The following is a 13,171-nucleotide window of genomic DNA, read 5'->3' on the forward strand; positions in this document are numbered from 1 at the left end:
TTGTTTGTTGTTGAATTTCGATGGAAAATGATTGGATATAAATAAATAGGTATGTAATACTATTTAATAGTTTGAATTTTTTAGTAAATAAGTAGGTGCCCATCCGTTATAGTTAGTATCAAAGTCAGACCCAATTCTTGATCTAATATCACACCAAGCGCTCGGCCTAAAAGGCGTCCGGACGAGTCACCCCGGATAGACAAGGTGGCCCGATCGTAATGAAGACATCGCTAGTTCGGATGGGGGATAATGTAACAAGGGTTATTTGTCTCACATCCTATTCAAATAGAAAAGTGATTGGATATAAATGTGTGGATATGCAGTATTACCCAACAACTTGAACTTTTGAATACATAGGAAAACGTCCACACGTTAGACTAACCTATTTCATTACATATTAGGTTTGTTCCGAAAAGTTTAACCCGAAATAAAAAATTATCGTTAATAACTATAAAGATAAATACACTCTTAGCTACGTTAGAGTTCCTCGTGATTGATTTTTAAAAAAAATTAATGATTCTTATTAGACTTCTTTAATAAACACAGTCAACTAGAATCTATTAAAAATATATGAATTGTTTCATTGTTACAAATTAAGAAAATTTTTCCCATTTTATCACTATTTCTTTTCAAGGACAGTTATTTGTACTCCACAACAGTGCTCTTGTGCCTTTATTTTAACGAGACAAAAGAATGGAACAACTAATAAAAAACAGAGACAGAAAACACAATCAGAAATCAAAACCTCAACCAGGCAAGGAGGCCTAAGATGACCAATCCACAAAATGACTCTTTACTCCTTACATAAATAAGATGGACCACACTGAATTGCAATCACGAGCGACTCAAGAGAGAAACCAAACTTCCATACCCTACAGCTCAAATATACCTTCATTTATTAGTTGGAGCCAATTATTTTTCATTTTCATAGAAATTCAACCGCATCACAGACTTGCAATCTCCCTCAAACACTACATTAGAAGGAAAAAAAAATAATCAGAAAGCTCAACACTGTGACGTTTTATCTATGGATTTAACTATTTACGTATTTTAGAAAGTAGTTTTACATAGAGCAATAATAAGACGTTCGAAAAGTCAAAAAATTCAGAGTAAGGAGTGTGGAGTTCGCCAATAACAATGAAATGCTTCAGAGAGTAATTTTATAAAGAGCCGAATATTCAGAAAGTCTCAAAAATTTCAAATGATAAATGATTTTCTTTTTACAAATTATAAATGTTATATGGAGTAAGTTATAAGTGATATATATATATATATATATATTTTCATTTATAAGTGATAAAATGATGATTTGAGTTTTGGTGCTCCATCATAATCCGATCCAAAAAGACCAAGGCCCCGCTCTCCACATCACAGTCACACATGACCCATTTTCACTGTACTAAAATCATCCATTCAATTAAAATCCAATCCACTGGCAATAAAAGCGCGTGGCCTACACATTCGTTTAGCCATCAGAATTGAGAACAACATGAGTGAAGAAGCCCTAGAGGAAGACGGCCAGTGCCACGGCTCACTAGTGGGTCCCACACCAAACCCCAGATAGAAAGATATAGAAAGAGAGAGAAAAATAGATCGACTCATCTCTCTCTCTCTCTCTCTCTCTCTCCATACATACAACCAACAAAAAGGGTTGTCAAATGGCATCTACTCCCACCCCTTCCACCACACACGTATATGTAGCCCATTATTTCTAATTCTAACTCTCATTCAGATTTTCCTTTTTCTTTCTCTCTCCTCTCCTCTCCTCTTTACTTTTACTTTCTCTCTCTAATCTAAGCTGACTGCAACGAGAAAAAGGAGATAGATGATGACGAGTGACGACGATTGGGTGAAAGCGGCCATGGCCGACGACTCCATCGTGGTCGACCTGCTCGTCCGTCTCAACGACACCGTTCCTCCTCCACCCAAGGGACAACAACAACAACAACAACAACAACAACAACACTTTTCTTCTTCGCTGTTGCCTCTCGACTGGACCGTCCGTCAACGCCGTTCCAGGACCACGATTCACCCGAAGAAGCCAACCACTGCGGCCAGGGCCAGCCCCACCACTCCGCTCTCCTGGAGCGGTGGCGCCACCTCCCTCAGCGGCGGAGGATGCGCCGCCGACGGCTTCGAGGAGTCCAGCCAACCGACGCTCAAGCGCTCCGACGCCACGAGATCTAAGGTTCGTTTCTCTTGCTTCCCGTGCCTTCTCTCTTCTTCACCTTTCCGGTCTTGGATGTCGATTTCTCGGTCGCCGGCGATGTCTGCTTCAGCTCGTCTACTCCGCCGACGGCTGATTCAGTTGAGTTTGGTACAAGTTGGTGTCATTCCACGACGACGTTTTGTTCTGACCCAAATACCCCTCGCACGCCCAGGAGAAGTCAGATGGAACTTGGTTTTCAACACCTGTCACCGTATTTTGTTTTTTGTCGTTACAGTTTTGACCCTTGCTGAATGAAAGAAGTCCCGTCAATTTCGAGGACTATATGGTAATTTTACTGATCGGATCGAGCTACATCTCCGACTGTCGGAGAGCCGTCGGTCGCTCCATTTTTAGTTTTTGTTGACAGAATTAGCCTTCATTTTTTGTCTAATTGTGACATTTTTGCATTTCAATTATCATTTAATTATTTTCTTTTTAATTCTTTTCAACGAGAAAATGGGTGACTTTCCTTCAACGCATTTGGTCAGAAGAAATGACTCATCATGCTTTCTTTCTCATTACTTTTCCGCTCACCAGCCGAAATCATTATCGGGTGTGATTTCGTGGCATACCCACAAATAAGAAAAGACCAAATCACCCTCCTCTTTAAGGTTAAACTAGTCATTATACAGGTCTGATTCAGACTCTAATTCTTCAAAATTGTACGGAGCGACTATTTTCATATAAAACTCCGATTTGAACTCGTGTCTCTCTCTACATTTGTTAGCTCAAAAACTTACCCATAATTCAAGGGTAATTTCGTCAATAGGAGTGACACGCATAGTGTTCAAAGTCTTATGTTGGAGTCGGTATTTAGTTGGTCATGTTTATTCAAATTGCCGAAATTGTCTCTCCCAGGGTCAGATCCCTTGCCACTTTAACAGAGAGTCATTACAAGGGCATTCTGGGCAGATAAAAACATGGCGTGTTTTGGTGGCAAAATGGGTAGTGTTGTTAGTGGTTGTGCGCTTTATGTGTGGAGGGGAATGATTCAGTGTACTCGCCGCAGTTTGATGTTATATACGGACTCGGAATATATCCACTTATATATGTATGATACTCCCTATTACTCGTATTTGATATATGTATCTCGTTGTCGTTATATCTCACCATCTCATGCCATTTGTCCATAATTGGATGCGAACATCCCAAGGCACCCACACAACTGTGGGTTGTTAAGAGATGACAAACTAACATAAGTTGTGGGTACAGCTTGATCACAACCATTGTTTGTGTTGAAAAATCGCACGGTGGTCAAGTTTGTTCTCTGACATAGTCAAAAGCAGGGATCGATGTATACTTTTTTTATTTATTTATTGTTTTTCTGTAAAAAAGTCGTGATTGGAGCTTTTATCTGTTAAGAAGATACTCTCTATGTTATTCTTCTTAGTTTAATTTCAAGCCTATATAATTTCTTTTGACCACTGAATCTACTTGCACGTATTATACAAATATGTTTTGTTTTATTATTATTTTTTTTTCCTTTTTATGGGCATTATCAACATTTTTTATAGTCATTTATAACAATATAAATAAACTATGTGGAATAGTAAAGTCGACTCATTATCATGGACAGAAATGAAATAAGTGTGAGACACAGGTTGGCATGAAATGAAATAGGTGGGGTTTGATCCAAGATCAAGATCCTTTCAGATTTGGGACCAAATTATCTGATCTGGTTTGTAATTCTAAATTCGAATTTTTAAAAAGGGTTATTCTTTAGGTCTATCTTGATCTGGGTTGGATTCAGATAATTTTAACCAAGTACTTAGATTCTTAATATCTGTCTAACAATTAATTGGAACACAATTGTCATTGATAAAGTGAATTTTCTACAGTTTCTGATTATATTTATCTTAGTAAGCTTAGCCGGGCTTGAAATGGATCAGGGTTTGACTTTATATCTAATCCGGCTCAATTTATCGGGTTTTAATTTATTCAGACTATCCATGAATTGACCACGTGTTTCATGTCTTAGCAGGTGGGGATGTCAATGTGTAGAATTCAGGGTAAATTAGGATTTCACTCTGATGCTTACAATTTATAGCCTTTCTTCTAGATACTTGGTAAACTCTAAATTTTCCTTACATTTGCTCCACTAAGTCCAGGGAGTGAGGCCAGCAATCCAAAGCATTATATTACAAATAGATTTGCTACAAAGCCAGGTATTCATGTGGATGTGAACATAGTAATGGTCCCAGTAAAGAAGACAATAGCTGAAATGGGATTTTTTTAATGCCCCAGTATGCTGTAAATTGCTGTAATTTTGAAAGTACAGTGAATGCATCTACATGCATTGCGCATGAGAACATGTCCAATAAACATAAGGGTGGGACATGTCCAATTTTTAAGGTAGGTTGCTGATTTTTGTGCGTTGGAACAAAGAGAGGGGAAAGAAGGAGGTGGCAGTGGCTCACGATGGTTGTTAATTTTAGTGTATTGGGGTTGATGGAGGTGGCTGATGGTTAAGAGTGGAATTGAATCAGGTAATGTTTGTTTATAGTGAGAGAAGAGAAGAAATTGTTGACTTGGACAAAACCATGCTTGGAGGGGCTAACTAAGAAAAGGTAGATAAATTTACATAGAATGTAAATTAAGAGGCCGACCAAAACTAACATGAAATGAAGTAATTAAACACAACTTTAGAAAATTTAATATAGTAGGAAAATTTTCTTGAAACAGAAAAGAATGGACAAGAATTCATGTGGCTGTTCATATGGGGTGAAGCACGGATGATGATGACGATGTACGTATATGATTTTATCTACATATGTGTATACATGTACACACATAATCTTGTATTTATACACGCAAATGGATAGCTACCTGTGCAAGCGGTGCCAATGTCTTTCCAAAGAGCTACAAGTTAAATAGGTGAGGTGTCAACCACGCGCGATTTTCATATAAAATTCACACTTAGACGTTGTGCATGGCAATGGGGATTGAAATTGGAGGCACATATCAATTGGATAATATTGTGTTTGTGTTTTATTGTGCCTTTTTAGTGCTCTGAACTATTTAGGTAAACATGGAATCTATCCGATTTCTTTATGTAATGTTTTATTGTTCCTTTTTTAGTTCTCTGAACTATTCTAGATGAACAGGGAATTTATCTGATTTCATTGACCTTTCTCTGGACCAGCTCTTTGGTTAGTCACGTTTTAATGAATTCATTGCTGTAAGACAGAGAATGTGAATCATGCTTCGGTCATCATCATTTTGCATGTTTAATAGTCCGCTGTTTCATGAGATCATTAGGTTTACATAGTGATGTGCTAAGTACTTGATGCTTGATAGAAACTAGCAATCCATATGCACAGTAAACTTTACCTTCGAGCAGGTAGAGGATCAACCCGGCTAGCACGCTGGTTAGTTTTTTTGTCCCATTATTTCAATGCCCTGTTAGAAGTGAGAACAGCTAAGCCCGCCTCGTTATTCTATTCGGATATATTCTAAAGTCTGCACGTCACCTTAATCTCAATTGTCAACCATGTACTTAGGGCCTGGGGATTGTCCAACAAAAAGCTAATATTAATATACAACTTAGATTGTCTCATTCATTGTTCATGGTTGAACCATATTTAATGGACTTGATTCTGCCTACTATAAATGCTTTACAGAATTTTATTTGCTTTTTATGTGTTCAGTCAGTAAAATACTTGAGTCTAAGTAACAAGTTTCAATGAAACATGGACCTCAATAATTGATTGACGATATCTGATAATTGCTATGTACAGGTTACAGCAACAAGTGAAACAACCACCAGCAAGAGGTCAAGAAAGAAAAAGGTTGGTCTTATCTTTATAAGCTTGTTGAAGCCTTGAAGGTATTAATACTTGTCTGTAGGCGACATCCCACTTTTGTTGGGGCCATATATTGAAACTCAAGTTTTACAATGCAAATTATTGGGTGTGGTAAACCTTTTTGGACTTCCATGGAACATTTTTCCATATTTTTCTTGTTAAGTCCATTAAAAATTAGGAAAAATTGTATGTGAATTATCAATTTCATATTCTGTTTTGTGACATACTTATATGGAGCCACCAAATGTTAATCCCGCCTTATGTGTTTTTCGTATGGCCATTGGTGGTTTCCAAGCTGTGAAATCATCCTCAGTGGCTTCAGCATGTACCTTGTAGTCTAACAATCTTTCGACCAGCAAAATTTTTCTGTCATATTACATCCCCTAAAATCTTGGGGGGGAGATCATGGTTCACAGTCGCGGTCATGGCCGCAAACGCGGGGCCCGTATACAGAATCAGTTATTGTAGTTATGAGGTTTTTTTTTTAACCTTGTATATAGGGTCCAAAATGAGTCAATACGCCATTTAAAAAAATATATATAATTCAATATAGATGAATTTATTTTTTGTGAATTTTAGTAATTTTTATTATAGTTTTAAGACCATTTAACACAAGTAGTGGCCTATTCATGAATTCTAAATCATTGTTATTTTTAAAAATGGTTAGTAATTATACTTTAATAGATTTAAGCATGAAATACATGAAAATTCGTACTACATATTACATGTGTTAAAAAAAAATACTATATATATACATATAATACAAGTTAAAAGTACAATAAAATTATTAACCATACCATATATATTATATAACATGCATCATTTGTGGCCCCAAAGTTTATAACATTAAAAAAAATAAACAGTTATTTTCTTTTGGAAATTATAAACATAAATATTGGAGTAACATTAGCAGAAATACTATGTGCTCCGGTGGATGGCATTCCTTGACTTTAAAATTGTGCTAGGTTTTGAGTTTGACTCTACACTTTTGTTTAATTTTCTACTTTCTAGAAATAGTTAAATATTGGTGTTGCAGTATAATAACCAGACGTACATATGGAGCAACGGTTAAAGTCCTTTGATTGTTGAAACTTGCCAGAGATCGAATCTACCTAGCGGCAAGCAATCATTTTGTTTTAAGAAATAAAACCAGCTTCAAATGCTGGCCGGTTCAGTGGTGGAACTGGTCGTGGCCGAACCAGCCTATTCTTCAAAAGAATCGCTGGTCCGCGGCCGAACTGGCCGGTTCAATTGTGAAATCGGGGACACTCGCTGGTTCGGCCACAATCGGTTCCATTGTGAAAACGAGGACACTCCGATATATCGGAGAGTACTGGTATCGGTACTCCCAATTTCCGAACCATGGGGAAGATACTCGTTTCCGCAAATAGAAAAAATTGTTGCTATTGCCTGATTGGATGTCGCTCTTATTAATGTTTTTTTTCCCTCTGTTTGCAGACATTGGCTGAACTTAAAGAAGAGGAGACCTTGCTATTAAAGGAAAGAAAGCATTTGAAGAGGGTATGGTTCTTTAAACTTCTTTGCCAAGTCATCCAGATTTTCCTAATTGGCAATACCTGAATATTGAATTCTAAATTACCTGGCCGAGCAGGAATTGGCAACCTTGCGTGTCACTTTGGAGAAACAGAGAGTCACTAATGAAAATTTGAAGAGATTGAAGGTGATAATATGCCTAATTTATTCTCCATCTTATCTTGTTCTTATTGACCTATTAGATTCACAGTTCTTTTTATCCATTTCAGTGGCTTTAGATCTTCATAAATGTATATTTAATTGTTTCAGTAATCAGAATAACTAATATATTAGCATTTGTGTGTGTATATGTATATATATTATGTGTATATCAATGCCCTTTATGGGCTAGAATGGGAACTTTTGATCGAGGGAAACACATGCAAACATGTGTCCTAAACTAGTTTTCACACTCCGAAAGTTCAGAATTTCCTGTGTGTTATTTTGCTACATTAATAGATACAATATCAGAATAGTATAAGTTTATTCTTATATTATTTTCTTAAAAAAATTGACATGAGATCTTGAAAGGGCAATCAAGCTCATTAAGCTATTGCTTACAAATACACAACTCAATTAATAGGATGTATTATTTGATGTAAATGACTGAAAATGAAAATAATTATACTTTTAGCCATTATATTATAGAAATATCATTCATTCCATTATTAGTTTTTGCAAATTGCTGAATCTGACACCTCATAACCTTGTAACAGTCGGACGCATAGCAGTTCTATATAATTTATATGTTATATCTAAATCTTTATCAGTACCTGGTTTAGTAATTAATACAATTGATTAACAACTTCTAGTTCATTTAATCGATGCAAGTATAAATGATTTCGTGAATGAATCATGGCGAACTGCCGTCAGTCAATGTCCACTAACGTTGTTTGCCAACCAGTTAAAGCAATTCTATAATTTTTCATCTCCTAACTTCATATCTTGAAGAGATGCTTATGGCTTGTGAGTTCTTGACACAATTGGAATCCTAGTAAGAATTTCATCAAATTATTTTGTCTCTATTGTTCTGAGCAATAGGTCCTCTTTGGAAAGCACAATTCATCATGTTGTTTTACATGTGGATTAAAATTTTGATTAATTGTCAAAGTGATGCACTTCAAAAGTAGAAACTGATGGGTTAAATTTTGGAAGACTTAGTACAACAAGTGCTTTCACAGGTTTTCTGTTTTTTATTTATTTATTTTTATCTATTTGCTTTTAGTACTATTTTTGATGGGCTTTTATTGCATCCTGTATTTGTTATTTCACTTCTTTTAACTTTGAATCAAGGTTTAAGATTTAACTTGAATTGTCTAGCTGAATGTCAAAATGAATAATTGTAAAGGTAAAGATTAAAGTGCTTTAAGTTGAGAATCTCGATTAATATATTTTTGTCTTTCTACCATTTTATTTGTAAAAGTAACTCTAGTTTTGGTAGTTTGTAAGAATTAAGCATGTGACACTACTTTCTCCTTAGTGCTTCCATCACTTAATCACAAGCAAGTAAAATGAACCTTTTTGCATCAGTGAAACAGCTATAAAAGTTGAATTAGAAAGCGATATAACTTTGTTCTACTGAGTGCACTGAAATGTAATGCACTTAATCTGGCGTTCCTGTTCTCAGTTTGATGAGTTATGCCCATGTTGTTTGCCTAAACTTGTGCAAAATAATGCGATGTGTACTATCTTGTATTTATTTGTACCAGACATCCAACAAAAAAATAGATTTAATCCAAGGAGTATGAAAAGATTCTTAGCAGAACTTGTCTTTGATGAGAGTTTAGGGATTCAAATCCAGTGTGGAAGTAACCATACCTCCTCATAGCATAGTTGAGTTGTTCCTTGCTTTGCCACGTCAAAAATATGCTTAAGATATTAAGTAATATTTTATAAGGAACAGCTCACTTGCATTTTATTGATGTGGCTCATCATGAGAGGTTCATTTCATGTAAAAATGCAGTTGCTTCCTCAACAAAAGCACCTGCTCTTTGGTTTAGTGCTAGACAGATTTACTCCCGTTAGGATCCTTGATTTTGAATATGTAGGACTTAAAAGATACTCGTCTGTCTTCCATAATGATACCGTTCTGATATATGCTATAAGATGAAATCTGCCAGTTGTCTACCTTGCTGCAAACATTCACCTGTCTGCGGTGAAGCACCTCTTCTTCAGGATTAACATTTTCTTATCTTGCGACTATCTCACATGTTTGGGTGCTTTTTACAACATTTCGTATTTCAGAGCAATACAATTGCCTAGCTGGTCTTAACGGTGCTCTAGGGCGTTAGGCAACTGTAAGTACAAATCTGTTCAATGATGCCTTCATAAGAGAATTTCACTTGGGTACTTTGCCTCGCAAATATGACATTTCCTAGGTAACTCAGAGGCATAAACTCTGTTGAGTTTAATTCATGTCTGATACAGCAAAAACATCCGATGAAGAACCCCCTTTCTATATAGGTGGTAGAAAATGTTTTGTTCACTTGTAATTTGATGAAGTCAATTAACTGAACATTAAGTAACTTAAACTAAGTTGTATGATACTTGTTGTTTGACTAGCGACTAGCATCGATGCTTTCATGTGGGTGCATTATCATCGCAGTTGGAAGTACAAAAAAGAACTGTTTTGTTGCTTGGTTAGGACCTAGGAATTGCTTACGGTTGGGCTTTTCCTTTCATGACACATTTGCAACTCATGCCACACCACAATAAATGGCATTTATCTGTTAAGTATTATTTTTCATATCTAAGTTTGTCACTGTTATAACTTCTACATCTAACTTATACAGGGTAGGCACTACATATAAATCAATAGAATTTGACAAAATTTTCCTTTTATAACAGCTTGATTTGCCAGCACAGCCTGTAGCAAAAATAGTTGGTGCAGTTGCAACCGAGGGAGCAATATCTGACCAGCAAGTCCAGCAAAATGTTGCATCTTGTGACTCCATTCCTTCAATCCTGCCACCAAGTGTCACAGGAAAAGCTCTTGATGCTTTACGAGAACCCTTTTCTCCTCCGAAGAGTTTGTCCGTAGTACAGGAGGAGGTCGTGGAGAAAGAGAGCATGTTTATGCTCCCTGATCTAAATCTACCTCTCGAGGAGGATTCCAGCACTACTGAGGTTCTACATGGAATAAGCTAATAAGAGGGATATATTTTCGAAATGATTATGAGGAAAAAAACGATGAAGGGAATTTATACTCAATAAATGCTAACTTTGTTTAGGATGAATATAATTGTAATTGTAGTAATAGAGACTAGTAGACCAATTTACCTTCACCACTTTCGAAACTGAAAGTGGAAGTATGTTGTTTTTTTAATTCATGAAGGTACTGAGGGTAGTGTAGAGATCCTAACCCTTTAGGTGCAGAGTCACATTTTTTGTTGTTGCAGATTTCTACATTTGTCCGAAATTCTTTGAGGCCAAGCCAACCCTCATTCCTTCTATTTCCTTTCTGGAAATATTTACAGATAAGATGTAATCTTTATATACATAATCAGAGACTTTGTTACTTTCACAAGTAATGTGACATATTTTCTTATTCTGTCCTCTGCATTCGCTTTGGTAATTTACAGGTTTTGGCTCGTCTCGGTTCAAAACCAAGAAGTGGGCCTGTGAGTCTCTCTTGGGTCCCTGTGAACTGCAATGGAGTTTGCTGCTGTAACAATCGTGAGCCGGCGGTGCGCGTGTGTGTGTGTGTGAGAGAGAGAGAGAGAGAGAGAGAGAGAGAGTTATGAATAAATGATATTGAAGTATGCTACTTGAAGGAGTAACAAATTACAGAAAATGTGTAGGAACTCCAAATGGGGGGCATAATAGTGATAGGTACTGGAAAAGTGAATGGATATGAATCCATGTTTTCCTTTGGGTTTATGTGAATCATATTCACAAAGATGGCAATATCAAAGAAATTTGAAAATGGTCCGAACAAAAAGGAGATAAAACAAGTGATTACATTGCCAAGGGCTTTGTGCCTGTATCTCCTCTAAAGTGGATAGAGTTCGAGTTTTCAGAGGAGGAGCAGTGGTGTGTGTTATCTTTGGAAGATAGCGTGGGGTGGATGTGATATTATACGTTGGAATGAATAGTAAAAAAATGAATATAATAATATTTTTTTCTTATTTGGTTGGAAGAAAAAAAAAGAGATTTTATATTCTTTTTGTTAATATACCTTTATTATATACAATTATAAAAATTAGATATTCATTATAAATTTTTGAAAAAGTTATAAATAAAAATTACTTAATAGTTATTAGTTATATATATATTTTTTAACTCTCTCCTCTTCCTTTCAATTTTTCCCTTTAGCCAAATGTGAAAACATTCTTATATACCCCTCTTATTCATCCCTACTCAATCATACCCTCCAACCAAAACATATCATTTATTTATAACATTTCCATTTTTTAAAAACTATTCCACAAAGTAAAAGAATGCAGAATAGGGTTTAAAGAGTGTTGAGGAAAATTAAGACCCGACAAAGTTGAAAAAAATTAAAAATTTGTTACAGCTTTTTTGTATACAATTATTTGTCAATGGAAGTTATCCTTATTTTAAATTATATTATTAACATGAGTGTGAATACATTTAAAAAAAAAAAAAAAAAAAAAAAAAAAAAAAAAAACCTTGGCAAAAATTCAGTCACATTGCCTACTTGAGAACTTCTATAGACAACAGCCCTTGGTTGGATCTGAGAGTGTGAATAAATTAAGTAGTTAAATTCTTTAAAAATAAAAAAACTTTCAATATGTACTACTGTTCAAAAAAGTAAGGTGTATTATAGTAAAAAGAAGTGAAAATGTAATAATAATAATAAAAAATGAAATGTATCTAATCATTTGTCATTTTGTGAGTTCTTCTATCAATCAAACCTTTTTGCTGGGATTCCGCTCCCCTGTCTTCAGAAATTGTATCTCTCTTCTCTCTCTCATATTCATTTGATTTTCATAAAAGTCAATTAAAAATAGGGTGTTTATTACGTACTTCATTAATGATTGAAAAAAATAAATAATATAATAATCACATAATGATGAGATTTCCATGTCATTTCAAACTTCCACAAGTACCTACTATACTATATTTGTATGCAAGTCTTTGAAGCTGAGTCAGCAGCACTCATTTAGTCCCTTACTAATTTAGAAAAGGCTCTTAGACCATCTCTAATAATAAAAATTATTTTCGCATGTTAAATTTATATTTTGACAAATATCATAGTGTCAAAATATTATATTTTAATAATTTTATTTTAATAGTGCATTTCATGCAAAATGTCATTTTTTAATACAATTACTATTCTTTTTCAACTATCATTCATATTTACATCAGTAATATTAATTTTAGACATATTTCAAGTCAAGTTGTAAACATTAGAAGGAAATAACAATTAAACCTAATTTAAAAGAAGTAAAAATCTAAAATATCTAGTAAAAAAAGAAACATATATATATATATATATATATATATGTATAAATTTATATATTTGATTATATTATTATATAATTTTTTTTTCTTTTTTGAAAATTTATACATATATATATATATATATATGGATATTATATATATTTGATTATATTATTATTAAAAATATATATTTATTTAGGGCAAATCATTTCAGCCTCCC

The 13,171-nt window shown here is 34.8% G+C and overlaps 1 protein-coding gene across 1 annotated transcript; it reads left to right on the forward strand.

The window, feature by feature from the left end:
- Window positions 1-1,617: 1,617 nt before the first annotated feature.
- LOC132282345 (uncharacterized) lies at window positions 1,618-11,095 on the forward strand. The gene is made up of 5 exons (XM_059783994.1): window positions 1,618-2,188; window positions 5,947-5,997; window positions 7,471-7,533; window positions 7,625-7,693; window positions 10,393-11,095. The coding sequence occupies exons 1-5, from the start codon at window positions 1,826-1,828 to the stop codon at window positions 10,690-10,692; spliced, it is 846 nt and encodes a 281-aa protein (XP_059639977.1). The 5' UTR covers window positions 1,618-1,825; the 3' UTR covers window positions 10,693-11,095.
- Window positions 11,096-13,171: the final 2,076 nt, after the last annotated feature.

This window comes from Cornus florida, unplaced genomic scaffold, assembly GCF_030987335.1.
Source record: "Cornus florida cultivar Cherokee Brave unplaced genomic scaffold, ASM3098733v1 CherokeeBrave_3.0.0_Hap2_Chr11, whole genome shotgun sequence".
Lineage (NCBI taxonomy): Eukaryota > Viridiplantae > Streptophyta > Magnoliopsida > Cornales > Cornaceae > Cornus > Cornus florida.